General features: G+C 38.0%; 1 protein-coding gene across 6 annotated transcripts; it reads right to left on the bottom strand.

Moving 5' to 3' along the window:
• Positions 1-26: 26 nt before the first annotated feature.
• On the bottom strand, positions 27-20351 carry LOC114519922 (rhoGEF domain-containing protein gxcJ-like). Of its 6 annotated transcripts, none has more exons than XM_028540096.1 (17): positions 20029-20351; positions 19769-19916; positions 13575-13693; positions 12124-12382; positions 10305-10448; positions 8184-8330; positions 4610-4724; positions 2851-3015; positions 2659-2735; positions 2392-2583; positions 2149-2256; positions 1968-2063; positions 1665-1822; positions 1490-1549; positions 994-1353; positions 349-825; positions 27-219 (listed from the first exon to the last, which is right to left on the bottom strand). In XM_028540096.1, exons 2-17 carry the CDS (start codon positions 19829-19831, stop codon positions 114-116), a joined length of 2646 nt encoding a protein of 881 aa, XP_028395897.1. In that variant the 5' UTR covers positions 19832-19916; positions 20029-20351; the 3' UTR covers positions 27-113. The 6 variants fall into 6 exon arrangements, with proteins under 6 accessions (XP_028395897.1, XP_028395898.1, XP_028395896.1 ...); XM_028540097.1 differs by having other exon boundaries at positions 20190-20351; XM_028540095.1 differs by having other exon boundaries at positions 19769-20351.
• Positions 20352-20444: the final 93 nt, after the last annotated feature.

Genomic DNA, 20444 nt, shown 5'->3' with positions numbered 1-20444 from the left:
TAGTTTGATTGTAATAAATAAAAAGCGTTATTAATGGTAAATAATTTACAAACATTCATTTCTTATGTACACGGAATCTCATTGGTAATAATTAATAATATTTTTTCATTTTGCTACACAGTCGATATTTTTTCTTTCGAGAGTTGAGAGTTATGAAGTTGATCTTTTGAAGCGCTGGTACGGCAGTCAATCACTCTTTCAGGACTACTCGAAGACGACCTGGAAAATCAGGTAATGAAGAATATAATCAAACCTCAAGAGTGAAGACTAGGACAAAATACCCAACTTTCATTTTTGGTTGTATTATACCCGCCGTTAAACGATAAACGCGTCTTCTTATTCGCTTACCTCGTTTTGGAAACAAAGAAAAATCTCACAGCATTTGTAAAACTGTTTCTTTTTCGCAACTTTCTCTTCGTCAACTCTCCGTCGGTTTCATGTAAGCTTTCGTCATGGTTATTATTACTCATGACGTCACCTTCGAGCCTCGACGTCAGTGGGCTGTCGGGATGTGACGTAGAATCGTCGGAATCGCTATGACATTTTTCACGCAGCATTGTCAAATGTTCACGTGATTCGTTACAACTTTCCGTACTCGAAGTGGAATTAAGTCCCTCGGAATTTTTTTCCTCGATCAAGTCGCTGTCTGATTTCGAACACTCGTTCAGTTCGTTAAAACTATCGTCCCCAGGACTCGTGGGTCGGCGATATTTCGATAGAGTCGAGCGACATTCATGTAGTCTTTCTAAAGAGAGGTTTTTGTCGAGATTTTCATCGCTAGATCTAGGCCTTCTTCTTAAACTGCCAAACTTGTGACGAATCATACTGCGAAATGAAAAAGAATTAAATTTTAGCGAACAAGAAACGCTAATGTTGAACCATAAAAGCAAACTTGTGCTGCAATTATTGTGGTGATATATATAGTGCAATAAACTAATACAATCTTATCTGATCTTCACCAAACATGTCCAAAATTATCATAAGTTATCCCACCTTCCAATGCTGTCTCGACTGACAGATCGTGTTAGTTCATCTTTAGGAAGAGTTTGTGAATAATTTTTTTTACGAATTATTTCCACTTCAGTGGTGCTAAGAGGTCGTCGTTTGTTCCTCTTCGACTCGCTGCTATTTCTGAGAATTACTTTCAGGAAAGTGTTTTTCGGCGAAGTCGCACCGGTCGGGGATGGGGATCTGGGCTCTGATGGCGTCTCGCTGTTTGTAAGCGAGGCATAGCCCGAGGATTTCTGATCAGCGGTTGGTGAAGTAGTGTCTATGGTCAGCGGGGATAAATCTTGCGCATGCGGAGTTGGTGGATTCGAGGCTTCGGACCACTCGGAATCATCTGACGACTTTCTATGGGAGGAAAAAACTAAGATTAAGCTTAGGTTCTCTAGAGACGAACAGTTCAGAACTGGTAGGGCCGGTTATCCGGTGAAAATTAGTTCAATGAAGACCTTTTTTTGCATTATATCAAATATTCCTTGTTTACCTTGGACTTCCTATATCAGTGTTCAAGGTTTCCTTTGGTTTAAAAATGCGGCGCTTTTTCCTATAAGAAAAGCACAAAAATAGATTATTCAAGACTTGATATCAGAAACCAGCGGATGAGACAATGTCGTGAGGTCATATGGATGGACAGGAATGAAACCGCGGATCATCTTTACCGTTGTCGCGCCGTGCGTCTGGGATTTGCATTTCTTGCGCATCTTGTGGAGTTTTGTATGGAGTTGTTCAAAATATTGATAATGTGGATCATCTTCTCCAGGGAGATCTCAATATGAAAGCTATCCGGATGGTTCGGGTCAGTGTATTTGGCCAATTGCTAGAAAAAGATAGAAACACTTGTTTAGGCATTTCCAGGTCAGGATTTTGTAAGAAATTGCAGCTTTGTTGTGAAATTGAAAGACTCGAAATGACAGATGAAATTACAATGATGAAATTACAATGGCAACTAGTTCCCAACTCACCCGCAGTAGCAGCACGTATCTGGGTAAGCGTTGAATGGGAGTCAGGAGGAAGGCTGAGATGTTTAGCCGCTGACATCTTGGATCGTTGGTGCATTTCTGCAAGAGAATGATGGAAATTAGGTTTCGTCTTCTCTCTGATCGCTTCACACTGGATAACCTGGAGTGGAAGTTGTCAACCTACCTCGAGAAATCTTTTGAATTTTTGCGAGTTTCTCGTGTACTTGTTGATCACTGCAATAGCTTTGGGGAAATTATTCACGTACTCGGAGTAAAGAGTCATAAAATCAACCTTGGAGGAGAAAAAAAAAAGAATTAGAAATTGTTTTATGAAGAATTACAAAGAAAACATATCATAATATGAAATAAAAAGAAATCAAAAAAAGAAATCGAGAAATACAACTACAAGTGAGTATCTTCCACTTACGTGATATGAATTTCCCAGCTTGGCAAAAATATCCCCCAACACCCCCTGCCATTTCCAGTTGTTCAGTCTTTCGTCCAACTCGTTCATGAATCTCTCATGACCGTGTTTCATCGCGAGTAATTGCTTCGGAAACATAGTTTTAATGTCCTTTTCTGGGATGACACAAGAGCTCTTCAACGGCTCTGCAAACACCTGAATTGCACAGAAACGCATAAGAGGCTATAAAGAAATGTCAGAACTCTACGAGATATTCATTATAAATCTCACCTCATGTAATGTTTCCAGCGCTGTGATGTAATTCTTTTCAGTCTGAAGAATTTCACGAGCAACCATTAATCTTTTTTCTACAAGAAAAACAATACTTTCACACATAGGGGAAAAAATTACTTCAATTTAGATCTCTTTACAAAATGCAGAAAGGGCAAAATATTCATCAATATGATTGATTAACTAGCGAACCTTCTTTCTTTTTCAATGCCATAATTCCAAATCCAGTGTAAACGCTCTTTCGTCGAGAAATCTCGCTGTGTTTTATCGAGACATTTTCAGACCATGCAGACAGCGACAAAGTGGCCAGCATTTCGTTTTTCGCCTTCAAACACGAGTTGTTTAGGCTCTGATAATCTGTAAACATAAACGTTATTAGACCAACTTGCAGACGTGTTTCTCATCAGTCAAACTGGAGTCTAAAATTTAATCCTTGCCAAATTAAAATGAGCAATATTTCTTCAAAGACATCCCGCTGTCAAGACGCTAAAATATTACCTCACGTCTGAAATTCATTTCAAATTCGAACTACAAAAACAAGCCACAACAAGGACTATTACCAGGCTTATACGAGGATCAAAACTTGAACAAATCCAATCCTTAACTACGGATACTGTTCAAGAAATACTGTATGCATTGTGGACGATCTCAGAAGAGCTTTATCGAGTTGAAATTTAACGAGACTCCGTTTAAAATAGCTAATAAATATTGCTGAAAATTACATTGTCCCGGCTTCTTGAAAGGAAAGCGCATAAGTGGTTATGCGTTTCAAACAAAAGTGGCAATTCCGTATGCACAGCTCTGACGCAAAAAGGACACGTATGGCTAAATGACAACCCACGTTAAAGTGCTGATAGTGCAAGTACTGTAGCTAATAACATAAGCCGTTGATAGCTTAGACACTAAGTTGAATATCTTTGACAGTAACAAATATAACTGGCTCCCTACCGATTTTTTCAATTAACCGCTGACAGTTCGAATTCAGGCCTGAGGTATCCTTACCGACAACACCGGTTGAGTTTTCCGTGTCACCGTTAAAAATAAAATACTTTTTTCTTCCGGTCCGCGAAGGACTGAGAACGAGGACGACATTAGCCGTGCTATTCTTGGATCGGAAAACGAGATTGCATATGAAAATACACTAATACAGCTGCCGTTTGTTTTTCTTGGACTTTCCTTGTTTGCTTCCAGGGCTTGAACTTATCTTTAATCAGTTTTTTTACCGGATTACGGCAGAAAAGAGTAATGAGTTTCACGAAGTAAAGAAAAGGCACATGTTGAAGGTGATTTTATCAGAGGATGTTCATATGTAATGAGTGTAATGAGTGATGCAACATGCATCAAATTACGCAACATCATATTACGCGGAATATTTTAAACAAGGAAGTAACTGTAAGAATCTTCAATTAAATGTGAAGCAGTAAATCTATTTTTTAAAAAAAACGCGCAGGAAACTCGCTCATGAAATAGCCAGTGAAATATACGTTGTAAGGCAGGAATTGCTCTGAAAACGTGCAAATATTTCTATCTTAATCGAATATGTGGTGTCAACACGCTTGCAAGGAAGAAAGACTTAAAAGGTTAACAAAGACTGTCGTCAAACTTGTTTGATATTTCTAAACTGATGCTTGTGTTATGAAAGCTTGCTTACAACGGGAACCTTTTCAGTAGAAGATTTCAATCACCTCATTTATAACATTTCCGTGACTGTTTTCCCATTAACTTGAGATCTTGATTTTGAATGTATTACATTCGATCTTACCTTCGATAAAGAAAATACCTTCCCGATGGGATGGAGTGTAAGCAGGTTTTCATAATACAGGCAGTTTGGCAGCATACAGTGAGATTTTATATGCACGAATGAATGCATTAATAGCCTTTCTGTCATCCAAAGTTTGAGGCAAAGCCTTTATTTTTTGCAAAAATAACATGATAACGATCCGATTCATACCTGAAGCGTTTCCACCTCTGGATGTTCTTCGGTTGCTACGTCGTAATCCCAACGGCAGAGACAGTGTGTGGGGAAGATTCCTACGCCGTGTTGCCAAAGTTGACAAGGCTGGAAGCTAAAGGAAATTGAAAGGAAAAAAGAATTTTACCAACCAGACTCTATTATCGCAACACATTAAGACAAGATTTGGAGACCTAAAGATGGAAAGGAGGAATTAGAACAACAAAGTTTTTATCATCGGCGTTAATACCTCACGGATAGGAGTGCAACCGTTCCTTAACACCCTTTCTTTACAAAAGAATGCTCAGTTTCTCTTTAGTCGGCAGAGTCAAGTTCAATTTGTAACGCCAAGACAATTAAGTCAAGCTATTAGGTAGAAGTTATCGAGCTGAAATCAGGAAAAACTAATTTGAAATTCGTAATTAACTAACTGTGAGTCCATTGCAGTGATTGGTTCCTAAAACCCTATCTGCCGATAATAGCCTCAGATTTTAAGTCTTCGGAATTATTAGGAATTAAAGCTCTCATGCATTAAGATCAAATGGGAAGTACTTTGCTACAAGATTTCCTAGTTGTCAGGCAAGTGAATATATAAAAACTGCAAAAACGTGGTTCCTCTGAAAAGTCATGTTATTGGAACTTCAAATGAGGCTTTATTGCAACATTCATTATCAACATAAGATTAATAATATTTGCGTGGGCTACATTCTGAACTATATATAACTTCCGTTGTACAGTATCTGTAGCAATTTATAGACAGAACTTTCTATGGAGAGCCTTCAAAATCATCCATTGTGATCTAAAAATATCTTTGTCCAAAGTCCGGCACGGCATGAAACAAAAACATTACTTCATGCTAATAGAATTCAAATAGAATAATGTATTTCGTTAGAAATACATGCAACTGATGCAGTTTTTTCATTGAGGGTAAAATATATAGTTACTAAGTCAGCTGTGAATATACAGAGTAGATTATTCGTGGCTACAAACCCATAGTCAACTTCCTTTCTTTACAAATTTACGGTTCAAATTAAAAGAACGAAAAATCTCTACTAATCACTGTTCCTCGATGAGCCAAACAGACAACGCAACTTTCTTTTATTTCAACGTATTCAACAATTTAGTTAAACAGTAACTATGAAACCAGATCAAGATTTAATAGCTCGCGCCTATCGCTGCCCTGCCCAAAATAACCTACTTAACTACACAAGAACTTAATGAAACCGAAGAACGTCAAAATGAGAAGATACTGAACAGTTAATACCTCTTCAACTGCCGAATCACGTCTCCACAGCCCAGTTTTCTGCAACTCATCGAAGACAGAAAACGTAAAACTTCCCGAATTCTCACCTTCTTCGCTGACAAACATGTTTTCAAGTCAACACAACAACATTTAAGCACAAAACGATTGTCAAATTTGCATGTTAAATTGCTAGAACCTAACCTATTGTCTTTTCGTTATTTCAAGACCTCCACAGGACGTCACTTGATATTCAAATTAAAACCACAGAAATGACAGGAATCAATGTTTAAAAAAGAAAATGAAAATCAGTGGTTTAACTCCTTTGTACTGATGGAAAAAACAACAGAAGGCATTCCGTTTCGATGCAACAGCTATCTACGAACAGAATCCTGCACGTTTGTCAACAGAACCAATGTTTTGCTTCGCCATTTCCCAGCCACACGTTTAACAATGGTGGGAACAGCATCAGCAAAACAAACAGAACGAAAATATTTCAGATGGTTGGTTAAACTATTTAATGCACATCTAATCCAAACGATTCGAAAGTATTTGCTCAAGGCTTGCTTGGTTATAATATAAAATGATTTAATGACGGTCGATAGTTTGATTAAGAGCGAGGTTTGCAAGCAAGATTCCCACAAATAGGCATTCAATAAAAACGGCGGGGAACGTGTTTACGACATAAAATGCAATGTAACTGCATATATCAAGTGGACCACTTGCGGGAAACAAAAGTGTGTTTTTTTAGGCTAGGACTTGTGCTGCCTAAGTAATACAAGCCTGTAATCAAGTTCTGAGTTTGTAAACAAGTTAAGCCCCAATCAAACAAGAATACGACCGAGGAAATTTGATGGAAAATACGATTAGATTGATGACAACCAACTTCCATAAACTCCTATTCTCGTCTCAGATTTTGAATACGAACCAACCAAAGTTTTTGCTCGTTTGAACGGAGTGAGAGTTGCATGCAAGTTGTTGAAAGTTGTTGACAAGTTTTGTACGGCTACAGGGGTTCCAGTCCACTTTGTAAAAACAGGGTTAACAAAACGGTCATATCCGGTTAATTACGATCAATTTCCGATCAATCTCCGATCTTTTGCACTTGTTTGACCGACATTGAAAGTTTTAAAGTCTCGCGCGCTTGTCCATGTAAACTCTCTTTTGCCAACCAGCTTCAAGCAGGATTCTCAATTGACCGAGCTCAGTTCAATGTTCACACGATTCTCGAGACTAAAGAGGACTAACGAGATGATATACTTCCCTTTGCTGAACTGTTTTGAAACCGTAACTAGGCTGAATTCATGCTTTTCGCATGAGCATGTACGACAAATCAAAACGAATCAATCTCGTCAGTTTATTCAATCTATTCCAAGCTACGAAGGTTGACCTGCATCACTACAACTATCTTCAGTTCCTGTTTTTATTATTAGTCACTTAATCCTCGGGGTCGGAGAGGCTTTTGAGATATTTAGCTCACCTCCTACAAAGGGCTTAGCCAAAATTCATTTCGAAATTATGGAAAATTCCAAGTATTCCTCTTTAAATTTTGAACCAATATTTAGTGAGTTAATATTTAGTTGCGAATTCAAATATTTTTATAATCTTTGAACACAAAAATGCAGACAGCGCCACAGTGGGGAGACTCGTCTGAAGAATAAACTGGATGATCTTTTATATATTTTTATCATGGCAAAATTATGTGAGATAAGAAAACGATCCTCAGAAACCATCCCACCTCTAAAGCGAGGTTGGCTAACGCGTATTTTCGAACGTACGTGCGGTTTGGCGCGGCAACTCTCTCGCGTCAACGATTGACTGAAGTTACGCAAAGTTCACCGCATTCGTGATCGCTCTTAACTGGTGACGTCATTTCGAAAGCAGGCGCACATGGCGTGGGTCAATGGCGTGGGTCGACATGGGTTTACCCAAAAAATATTCTAAATCAAATCCACTATGTTTGCTTTGCGATAGCTCGACACGAGTGGACATCAAACAAACGCAATGTACTGTATTTAAAAACACTTTTTTTGCACGAAAATACCTCGCTTTGCGCTTGAAATATACTATATATGATTAACTTTCGCCCACTCAGTACAATATCTATACTAGAGATCGATTAATCGTCTGGACACACTTGGGAAAAGAAAAAAGAGTTCGTTTGATATCCTCGTCAGGACACAAACAAAACAAAAGATGAATTTTCGATCATCACCATGTTTTTCAAAATATCATTGTTTTTCGTCCAAGTTTGTCCAGACAGATTTGATCTCTAGTAGAGCTTGAGCGATATTCAAGGCTCAGACAGGCTTATTTCAAAGAATTCAAACATACCTCGCTCATTCGTCGTTTGCTCAGAGATATCGACTTGTTTATTTCGGTATTTATTGAAGGCGTTCGTGCCCAGGCGCTCTGCCGTCGTCTTTGATTCATGTTCGGTGAATGGCGAAGTTGCTTTGTACAAGAAAGACGTTGTGTACTCTGTTCACAAACAAAAACAAAATAATCTCAACATATGGCGAGCTATATCTGTCATCAACAGTCGAATACCAGCCTTGGTTTATATATTAAACATTTCTGCACACCTACTTTCCCGCCCTAAACGTAGCTATATTTGTAGATATGTAAAACATGGTTAGCAGAAACCATCCACACCGACCACACGTAGCCAATACGCAATGCATGGGCGATGCAAAAAACGCGTGGAATTTCTTTGCCTATTCTAGATCCTCTTATCATATAGATATAATTGACATAATGGCACTGTACGCTTCAAAATATCCACAGGTACTTTGTATCGAAGTGTTTCCAGTCACATTTCAAAGGTATCGATTTTATTTTAACTATCAACGATATGTGAGATTAACTATCAATAATCAATCAGTCATTAGCACAGGTCCACAGGACATTAGCACTTGCCGGTGAAGAATACACAAAAATATTGAGGCTACACTTGGTAAAACAGCAAGCCCTGGACAAATTCATTTGATTAATATAAATTATAGAAAATAAGTCCAATTTCCGAGGCAAGGAAGTGTTTATGAAGCACCTCTCGAGTAATTTGATAGTCTAACATTCAATAGCGACTTTTGAAACACATTCTAACAGGAGAATTCAACATGTTTTCACCCCCAAGACAACCTTGACGAATGATGGTGTTTTATTGATCAACTCACCTAACAAATGCTGATTTATCAACGAAAGAATCCTGCACAAGACTGCCTGATTTCTCGAGGCGAATAACAAAGTGACCAAGTCTGGTTATTATAGTTCAGTCTTTTAAATATGATAGATCCTCGATAAACGACGTTAACTCGCTGAGTAATCTTGTTTACAGGGACGTGGAGATTTAAAAAGGATCGTTGACATAGCGGATTTACGTCAGGATCATGCCCCGGGTATACGGGTAGGTCATGTTCACCATCATGGCTTTTATTTTTGTTCGCTGTATAGTGTATACTTCCTAGTTCCTAGTTCCTAACACTCCAACACTTGAATTAAACATGCACTATTAAGTGATCATTTGCACCAATCCATATTAACACATAATCATGCTTCTTTTTCAAATAACACAAAGCCAAAAATACGATTTCATTGAATATATGTGTTTGATGTAAACCGATATGTATGAAATAGCATCGATTGAGGTCACATAGGTAGCGAGAGAGGGTTGTGACGAAAGCATGTTTTTGACATAGAATGTCAAAGATTATTATCACTAGTGTCTAATTGCAGTGGCCCTTTGTGATTTGATTTGTGGAGTATAAAGAAATTTTAGGAGGAATACATTTTTAGCCTTTGTTTTTTGGCAAAGATTTCCTTTGATTGACATGAACGTTTAGTTTATGCTCTTATTGCTTACGTGCTGTCGATTTTCACATATTCTTCGCAAATAAAAAACGAAAATCTTACACAGAGACATTTTCAAACTATTTATAAAACACTTGTTATCTGTGATAAATCACACCTGCATGGTTGTGTTAACTGTTGTCCACTTGAACTTATACGTAATGAAACTCTTTCGCATATAAGCTAACTTAAATACGATAGTGCTGCCTGCGGTCCAGAAAGAGTCTGTTTTGTTTAGCATTGTAATTTACTCGGTCGTCGCCGCTTTATGTCGCGAAGAAAACGAATTATGTAGCTATATTTATCACACGATAAATATTTCAGTAACGAAAAGGAAGTTTTTACGTGGAACCGGGTGAAGCCAGCAACTTAAACCCTCACTTCCCCTCTTGTGGCAAGATAAAAATTGTCTATTACACCCTCAATGATATGGCAATTAGCTGTTGCGGTGTCTCTGCCAAATCTCCATGTCGCGTCAATCATAAGTGCATGTAAATTTTATGTTGTAAAATAACCGGTAAAATTAGGAATATAAAAATAAATCGCAGTCAATAAAATTTCATTCATCGGCTGAGCTGTTATATGAGTAATGTTAACTGGACCAACCTTGACTGGAGTTTCCAAACTGACGTTATCCGTCTCATCTGATTCTTCAAACAACGAATTATCGTCATTCCAGGCCTGTTCAGCAATTGACACTGTTGGAATTGGCAGACTGAGTCTTCGTTTAGCGAGATCATAAGATGAAATCTGAGTGAAACACAAATAACAATTAGTTGGATATGCTTTGGGGTAATAGAACTGGAACTGGATCACAGGCTTATTCACAGCTTTTAAATAGATTTTCAATAAGAGATGATCCTTACTGGATCTCTAGGAAGAACAGTTTAGAATTGAGAGAGCTATCCAGCATAAATAAAGTTAGTTTAGTTTAGGTTTCCTCCTGTAGTAATACTGGATCAATAAGAGATGATCCTTACTGGACCTCTAGGAAGAACAGTTTAGAACTGATAGAGCTATCCAGGATAAAAAAGTAGTTAGTTCAGAATTTTTTAATAGACCTCTAAGAAGGAATGTTTAAGACTGAGAAGCCGTTTAGTTAAAAATAAAGTTAGTTTAGCCAAGGTTTTCTTTCACTAAATTAGTGGCAACGGAAGCTAAAGTATTCTCTTTAATAAATCTCACGCTATGCTTTATCAAGCGCGTATATTCAGTTCTCACAAACGTGACATATATTGGCTTTAGAATCTGACACGCACTTTGGCAGATAATCAAGTATATTACTGTTCTCTTTTCTTAGATACTTTCCCTAAGGCACCGGTACGTAGTATTAGCTTTGATCATTGCAAGTATATTCATTTGAGGGTGAGAAAACGGAGAGTTCTCGCAACATCAGTTCCCTATCTCAATATTTCTGACGGTGTTTTCTACTTGTTGGGCAGCGCCGAAATCACGAGAAGTCTGCATTTATTTCTGCATGGGTTCGTATATCAGAAACATTCTCACAGCTCGTTCACAGCTATTTAAAGGGTCACCCTGAGGTGAATATATATAAATACATGGAGTAAACAGCACTACATATAGACTTCGCTCAACCGCCACTCTTAAAAATGCAAGCTTGCAAAAAAAGCTCGAAAATGACATATGCAAACACAACTATATATTTTGTTGCAAGCACGATAGCGTTGGCGAGCCATCCTGCCGGTGTTCACCCTCATTTGAGCAACCCACACAATTCGTTGAGGTAATTTACACGCCTATAATCGTATGAGGGTTTTTTAATCATGATGATGCGCGTGATAAGGCTTTACTTCCAGACGTTAACACTTGACATTAAAAAACCACGACATAACTTTGGCCCTTAATCCGCGAGATATAATTGTTTTAAAACTTTACTATCTCAAACTTCAGGGTGCCAGAATAGATAGATTTTCGAGACAGAAAGGTTGTGTGATTTGAGACAACGCTAAAAGACCACCGTTTAAACGAAGAACACATCACATTGTCTATTCTAATTATAGTAGTAGATCTGATTAAATGATTATGATTTGACATGCTTTTGTCCTGCCAGGTCATGATTACACGATTTCGCTCCTAAATTTGCCACGCCATATTTAGTCATTGACCAGTCTAACGTTATATCCAAATGACGTTCAAACGAAAACGGCCCAACTCTTTACAAGGTCATAGTTTTTGTAAGGTTCGAACGATTACAAATTATCATTAGTTCTTGATACTGTTCAACAAATATCGAAGCTACACACGAGCGATGCCGGTCCTGAGTGTTAGAGCCTGATAAATTTCGTTAACCTCAGCGCTTCAACCATGCCGTGGAAAATTATCTGGCGGCAGACAAAATACAGAAAGGGATCAAAGGGTGCAATATAAGATACAATATGATACAACCGGTTAACTTTGTACTTACAAGAAAATGTTCATCGCTGGAGACGTTCTTCTTCAGATCTTCATCCCCGTCATCCTCAGAGATTGTCACAGGATTTATTTTATTGATATCTTCTTCCATTTTTCCCATATTCGAAATGTTCGTCTCCTTATTTAAGTTGTTCCTGACAAATTCTCTCATCGGGCAAGGATCCGTATTACGATAAACTAATCCGGGTCGTCGACGACGGACGGTTTCTTCCCCTCTCGTTCTCATACTTGAAGTTTCCTCGACTGGCGAGCTACGAAGAAAAAAACATGTGGAATTTAAACACTTGTACAGCGCTAATTAGGAACGGAAACATCGCCTACGCTTGGTTTACACAGGGAATGTAATATACACATGTGCAGCGATATCACACGATATTGAGAGAATCACCCAAGACACACTACCGCAGTTTTGTCTTGACTACCTGAAAATATGATCATTTTAACACCTCGGTATTTTGAACGATGATGTTTTTTTAGTCAGGCATGAAAGGGCAAGAAAGTGTTTTTATTCCTCTCTGTAGACTTGACTCAAGACGCAAATTACCGTCATCGTAGCATATTCGTACAAACAAGCCAGCTTTTTGCCGGTTTACTGCTCATATTTTTACGCGCTGAATATTTCTTTAGTTCCTTATTGGAAGGATACGTCTAACACTATAAAACTTCTCTTTCTAAAACACTTGCATGTTCCATCAACTGTGTTCCTCCTATAGGGGTACACTGAGGGTTATAACGATCAATTAGGAATAGAATAACCGAAATTCTCAGAGATTAAACTCTGCACTTATTTGTCCAATATAACAGGTGTGTTCCTCCGCATGCCACGTTATAAAATCAGACAAATGCATATCGCAAGAACCTAACCTCAACCTAACGTCAGCCTCAGAGGGTGCCCAATCATGAATCTACAATTGTCCAACCAATGTAGGAGCGATGATGCACCTGTGCTACCAATGTCAAGGAAGTGAAAGATTATTGAGATCACGGGGGGTAGAAATGTTCGTGTCATGTCGGGCTTATTACCGGCATTCATATATTACGCTGGGGGGATTAATATTCGTAGCACAGGTTAATTAGAACAGGCATGACAAACAAAATGTTTGCAATGAAAAGCCTCGTTCACAGCAATGTTGACAATGGTTGAATTTTAGCGCGTTTTTCTTGTTTTAGTTCCATGCATTTCAAAACTTGGAGAGCTCTTCCTGACCGACTAACTGCATGGTAATGCTTCTTCATGCGTCTTTCGTTGCTACGACCTGAGTCCATCCTAAAGCTATGCAGCTTTTTCAGGATGGACCACGCCGTGCGAATGCAAGGACGTATTCACTACTACTACTAAAGACCTCTTGAGACAACATCTCTAAAACTAACAGGCTGCACAAAACTCGTTGCTGCTCTAACAAAATCAGTTCTAATGGAATAAATTGATGTCTTTGAGCTTACCTTGATGATCTCTCAATCACATGATCGATCTTTCTATCCCTCAGAGCAATGGAAGCATCTTTGTATTCCTTACGAAGGCACCAAATATCCGAGCTTTCTTCACCGCTGTCCTCCATTTCCTATGAAAGAACAAACGAAAAGTTCTTTATTGTCTTCTGGATAGTTCGATCAGTTCAAACCTGTTTCCCAAAGAGGCCTAGATCTCAGCAATAAACAGCCAATGTCATCTAGACTGTAAAGTGTAAACAGACTAAATATAGATAGCTTTAGACAAAATATCGGCATCAAGTGCAGATCAGTCTTCCTAAAGTTCCACATGCAATTAAATCATCGGTTCAGTGAACAAAATTTGAACATCAATGTGGTTGAAATATTCACATTTTACGTTTCCCAACCAGGCTATCACATTCCACAAACACAGAGTGGAACCCACCGACTGTGTCAGTTTCTGAAGAGCATTAAAATTCTCCTCACAAGGACACAAATATCCTTCTCTACAAGCAACTGACGTGTCGATGTTCAAGCTGGCAACTGCACGATTGTGTTCGCTTTACTCAATTACGACAATGGAAATTTTATACACGAAAATGATATGCCACAACTCCCACTACATACGTAAGTTTCAAGCTCTCATCGCCAAAACAAAGACTCTGAAATCAAACAGTGTTGAGAATCTACGATCCACAAGTAGATACTAGATGATAAAGTCAGATAGCTACCTCCTATATTAGTGAATAACTTGATGTCGATCAACGATCAGTTGTGAGTCAGATCTGGTATGTTGGAATGGCATCTTAACTTTCTTTTATTGACATGATATTTACGTATATTCAATTAATCTCGCAATCGAGTGATTAGCATGATCTAACAATCTAACAAACAACAAATGATCCTGGTATCCTAATTAAGTCGTGACTTTTGTCTGAACTACCAGAAATAGACATCTTAAACGTGTTGGTCTAGTGTATAGGTAGTATTCTACAATAAGTTGTAGTGATTTGTGTCTGAACTACGTGAGAAAGATATCTCAAACGTGGTGGTCCAGTGTAGGTAGTATTCTACAATAAGCTGTCGTGGCTTATGTCTGAACTACCTCAAACGTGGTGGTCCAGTGTAGGTAGTATTCTACAATAAGCTGTCGTGGTTTGTGTCTGAACTACCTTTGAGAAAGATATCTTAAACGTGGTGTCCATGTAGGTAGTATTCTACAATAAACTATATAATATATTTTATCTTCCACATATCCACTACACCACCTTGTACTGGACCACCTGATGTACCTGGACCACCAGGATTTCAAGTAGACACAAACCACGACAGGTTAGCACAGAATATCACCTGGCACTGGACCACCAGGTATAGAAACCTGAATCCCAACCTGAACATTCCTCCCCTGACATCCCGCCAACAAGGCTTTTAATTTCGCCAACAAATACATGGGACTCCGCATTATATAGAACAGTACTTCACGTGTAGCGTGTGAAAAGATTTCAGAATTAGACAACACTTGACGATATTTAACCGTTTGCTAGCGCGTTCTAGTGAGCCTATTCTCAACAGCAATTCACACACATTGTGACACTAAAATTTCCTGCAACACGTTACAAACACCCAACTACCAAACCACCAATTTCCCGTTTAAATCACTCAATTTAGTCTAATTGCCTCACTTTCTACATACATTGTTTTTGTGATCGTAAAGACAGAACCTTATTCGGAAATTTTCCAAAGCATTTAACCCAACGTGTACTTCAATTCTTTCACTGTTTGAGGAAATCAACTATTTTGAAAGGCGTTTGTTGTTGCAACGAAAGTGATTAATCTTAATTATTATCGAACCACATGTTGCTTTTTGACAAGACTTTTGTTTGCCTCAAAAAGGCGCTGCATTAAATGTAACTAAAATATCTCAAGAAACAAACATGTAACGTTGATATTCGTGTGACGTTCAATACTTTCTGACGATGAAAACTTTCTGGGCGATTATCAAAGTCATAAGAACTGTTATACGACATGCAATGATGTTTGAAGATATGACACAACATAGTTTTTTACTTTGTGGTAACGAGGAAACATCACTCTGTGCCTGCCTCCTCCCTCCCCCCCTCCCCCCAAAGTAACACCCGGAAGTGGAAGGTGGAGGGGCGCGTCTGCACGAGGTTAGCGCGTGGTACACCGCTCACTCGCCCTGTGGGGCGGGCAGAGTTTTCTCTACGGTCTCCCTACTGGTCTACGGTTGCACTCCAGGTAAAATTCTCAGGGACAATTGGTAATTATCGTGTCGTAAACTAAAGCAGCAGTTCCTGTGGTCTTCATAGTTTCTTAAGAGCTAGAAGATTACAGCTCAACGGAAATGCACAGGAAAGCTTTTAAACTCGTTTTGGAGTGAATATTTGTCACTTCCTGAAATACAGGGAAAGGAGAAATTTCGATCAACCGAAGCTAACAGTTCCACTCGATGACTGAAAGATGTTTTAATGATTTAGTATTCCTCATTGACCATTCATGACAAATACATAAATAAAGTCTAAAACCCTGTCAGATCCTTATAATAAAACCAGTTCAATTGAATTCTGTTTAGTTGGGTTTAACCAGGTTTCTGCACAGTACAATACAGCTCAACACAAGTCAGTTCAGTAAGTTAAATTGAGTCCAGTCTAGTTTACCTGAACACAGTCCAGATCAATCCAGTTAAAACTGTGCCCAGGTAAGTTCAGCACAGCTAAACTCAATGTAGTTCAGTGCAAAACAGTCCAGTTTTGTAGTGCTAACCTCAATATGTTCAGTTCAGTTCAGTCCAGTTCAGTTCAAACAAGCCCAACACTTGTTCAGCGCAGTCCAGTCCAGCACAGCACAGAAGCTTACTTAAGTTCAACTTCAAAACAAAGCTCAATTTAGTTCATTTAAAAGCAAGACAAAATGCACAGGAGTGTCTTCAAAAGTATCCAAAATATTTCGAAAACACGATAACATCTTTGCGAAAATTTCTTACAAAAAAAAACCTTGTTACAAAGTCCGCATTTTTGACATAACTCGTGCTTTCAGGACGTAACCTGCGCTGTTTGCAGGAAGCTGGAGTATTATATTCGAATAATAAAGCACTTAAATCACTGCTTGATATGACAATATGAATAAATTACTTTGTATCATTCAGTAAATTATTTTCCCAATCATGACGACCGTGGCTATGCAATTGAATATCATCACACAATATGACAAAACAGTTGCTGTGTATTGCGAAAACTAAGGTGACAGAAGCATACACGGAGGCATGCGACAATACACGATTGTTAAAATTGAGGCCTTGTCTCATAAAATGCACTAATTTACTGCTAATAACGAGAGAAAACGAATACTTCACATGTAGTTTGCTATCAGGAATAAAGAACGGTTTATCGATAAATCTCAAGGGAATATCTTTTATAGAACAATCCCACTTAATCTGAAAGGGTGACTCCTTCCTGGATGTATATAGAATTCCTTTCTACCATGTGGAAAATGCGGAAAATAATTAACTGTAAAACAATCTCTTTTTTCCATACAATTCCTCCCAATCACTCAAAACACATTACGCAAAATTGAATGTGACGGGCATCTAGAGACGTCTTTGCAGGAATGCTTTGATAAAAGACCTCCCCTCGTGAAAATCATTTGGTAATATTGACATTTGGTCTTATGGCGCAGTCAACAGTAACGGAGTTAAAAATTGCAACCGAACACGATTCCGATTAAAAAAGGAACTTGAATCGATACAGAATGCACAAGTCGTGTTTAAGGTTTCGTTCTACTTGTGCTGGATAAAAAAACATACTTTTCTTGTACAAACGTGCTTGGATATCATGCTGTTTTCATGCGGTAACAAGCTCAACGGAGAGCATTTAATTCTTTGGTAAATAATGCCAAAATATTAACATAAAAATTAAGCTTAAAAGCACACACACAAATTAACAATATTCGAACAAAGATTCCGACTTTTTGTGCAGAAATTCCTCAAGAATTGGCTTAAAATTCCATTTAAACACCGAGAAATGCAATGAATACAAAGTCATTATGACTTTGAACACTTGATTGATTTTTAAAGAAATTTTGCAAGAAAGGAGGAACTTTGCTCGAAGGATTAGCTGCGAGGTGCTAGAAAGTGAATCCACTTTAAGTACAGTTTAGTTTGCATATTAAATTAACGATATTTCCTGTATTATCTCTACATAATATTAAGTGAAAGTTAATTTTACCCCCATAGGAATCAAAATAAATGCTTCCTTTGCAACAAAGACTAAAATTGAAACAGATTAATCGCTCGCTGTGAACTTCCATGCACTATAATGAGATTTCTTTCTTTATAAAATATTACTTATATTACCCCACTTAATGCCGTCGCCAATCCGATATATTTAAACATTCAATTTTCTAGTCCAATTCATGAATTCAAACATTTAAATATACATAAAAAAACTATATTTTATACCTTGATTTGAGTCGCTACCATTGCTTATAGAAGTTTATTCTTCTTAACGTGGCTACTATTACTAAATCGACGCGTCTTTCAATTCCAACAGGTATATAGCAGTCCCGTAAATACTGAAAATCACTATTATTAGCCAAAAATGGAAGCCTTTAAGATTGGCAACTTAGTACAGTTTGCCAAAAATGGAGGCTACTTGTCACAACTAGCGGCGTTGCCCAATAGCTCTCGACAGCGAGTTCACAAACTTCACACGTTCATTATCAATTGTAAGTTTTTCCGGTAGTAATGATACACATAAAATGTACCCTCTTACCTAGACTGGCCACATTTTTCAACCAGCCATGGAGATATTAACAAAGTATCACTTTCAAAAGCTTTCAATCTTTCACGGCGCGTTCTTAACAACTTTTGTTGAAAACACAACTGTGTTCAAACAAATTCTTGGCATGCAACTAACAGGTGAACTTTAGACTATGTTGTTTCACAGAAAACCATATCATTCGCGATTGTTGTTTCCTAATTTCCCACCACAAAGCGTTTCCTGTAATGTAAAAAAGCCGAAATACCATGCCTCGTGCTGTTTCGTGGTCATAATGCGAACAAAACTATCTCATAGTATAAACAAAACGGACAATTATGAACCCAATTCGAGGTTTATCTATATTCAATGCTTTCGGATGTATAACGGAAATTGAACTAACCATAATATGGATTTAATATGGGTGATTTAACTTGCAAAACATTTTAACTACGTGGTCTCTGTTGAAAATTATCGCCAATTATCTGCTCAAAAATATTCGCTGATCGCGCCATTTCGTCTATCTTTAGGTTATCTCAGAGTCCTATTGACTTTATTGTGACTATAGCAAGAGTATAGAATAGATTTAAAACATTTAAAATCGTTGTTATTGCCTATGCATTGAAGTCTAAACAATATTAGCTGCAATCAAAATTCAACATTCTTTTACTGTCGTTCTGAACGACAAAAACAGCATGTATTAAAAAAACAGATGGAATTTTGTAACGTGGAATTTTGAATGTGCAAGCTAATGCATGAGACGGCAGATTTGAACTAGATGTATCTTCCTAGCTATATACAAAACGTAATACAATGTATACGAACAATAATTGCTATCCTGCCCTGCACCAATCTTCAGTCTATATCTATATGAAATTGATACTCTCTTATCGCAAAAAGCACGTTTATAATTAATTGCTGCTAAGTGTATTTTTCACAGAACAACCATAATTAAATTCAGGTCTCATAAATCAATTTGCCGGATTAGACAGTCGAAGTTTCTAAAAGTTTAGACGATGCCGTGTAACGAAAACAAGGCGTTTGTCATATTTCTAATCCCAAACCGTATTCAAGAAAGCAGAAAGCGCGTACACAAAAAATGTGACCTCTTAAACAGCGGTTTAAAAAATCACGCAAGAATTAATGATAAAGTTGATTTTAACACCTTAAGGTAACTTTGTAACACCTCCAAAGATCGCATGCAGACAACCTGTCACACCGGACAATGTTCTTGCATTATATAAAAAGGGGGAATGTTTGGTATAACGGTAAAGATATTGAATAGGACACGCAAATATCTCTCACAACCGGTGCATGCAATCGTGGGTATTATCTCATACACGTCTAGCGTGTTAAAAGGTGTTAAGATCACAATACGCTAACAAAAATGCTGTTCCACTTGTACAAAAGAGATTAAATGTTCTAACAAACCTTATTAAAAGCTCCTTTAGCCATATCAATATCATCACCCTCGCGTCCATCAGCTACATCCATACTTTTGAGCAATTCCAACGATGTTTGCGTATTTTAGTTAATCCACTGGACACACACTCACACAAGCGCGGTATTTTCCCAGTTCCTACACAAGATCACAAGACAAACAAATGTCAGCAGAAACCAAAGCTCAGCGTGGCTCTAAAAGCCCAAATCTCACGCTGTGCGCTGAACAATGCGTATATTTCAAAACACACCTAGCACTAAAAGAATGTGACCACTTTATTTTCAAACACGCCCGTTCGGTTCTCACAACACAATCAAAATTAAAAAGAAAGTTATGCGATGTTGAACAATAACAAGAAAATTCCGATTCCCCAAAGTTCCTGGGCGACCTTTAATTAACTGTCACCCTCACCAGGAAATTGGATTTGGAGCCTTGTTGATAATTCGTGATGAGATATTTCTTCTTCTGTTTCGTTCACACAACAGCCATATATCTACAAGTCCTGTCAAATGGACAATGAACCTGTCGACGTCACTACAAGAACACAATCCCCCCCGATGAGTAGGTATTGATTGTACCAAAGATTAAATGGTTTATTTCAAAGTGAATAAACTCATTATCACTGCACGTGAAACGTTGTACATTTTTGCTGACTTTAACACTTAT

This window comes from Dendronephthya gigantea, unplaced genomic scaffold (assembly GCF_004324835.1).
Source record: "Dendronephthya gigantea isolate DGI-Jeju-01 unplaced genomic scaffold, DenGig_1.0 000015F, whole genome shotgun sequence".
Lineage (NCBI taxonomy): Eukaryota > Metazoa > Cnidaria > Anthozoa > Malacalcyonacea > Nephtheidae > Dendronephthya > Dendronephthya gigantea.
Note: the sequence above shows the minus strand (reverse complement) of the source record. Positions and strands in the feature narration are given on the sequence as shown.

Bases quoted from the DNA above. Each gene is read 5' to 3' on its own strand.
- LOC114519922 (XM_028540095.1), bottom strand. From the start codon at position 19,831: ATGGATGTAGCTGATGGACGCGAGGGTGATGATATTGATATGGCTAAA. The intron at 13,694-19,768 runs GTTTGTTAGAAC...GTTCTTTCATAG, and splicing joins CTAAAGGAGCTTTTAATAAG to GAAATGGAGGACAGCGGTGA. The intron at 4,725-8,183 runs GTATGTTTGAAT...AATTTCCTTTAG, and splicing joins GCAAACGACGAATGAGCGAG to CTTCCAGCCTTGTCAACTTT.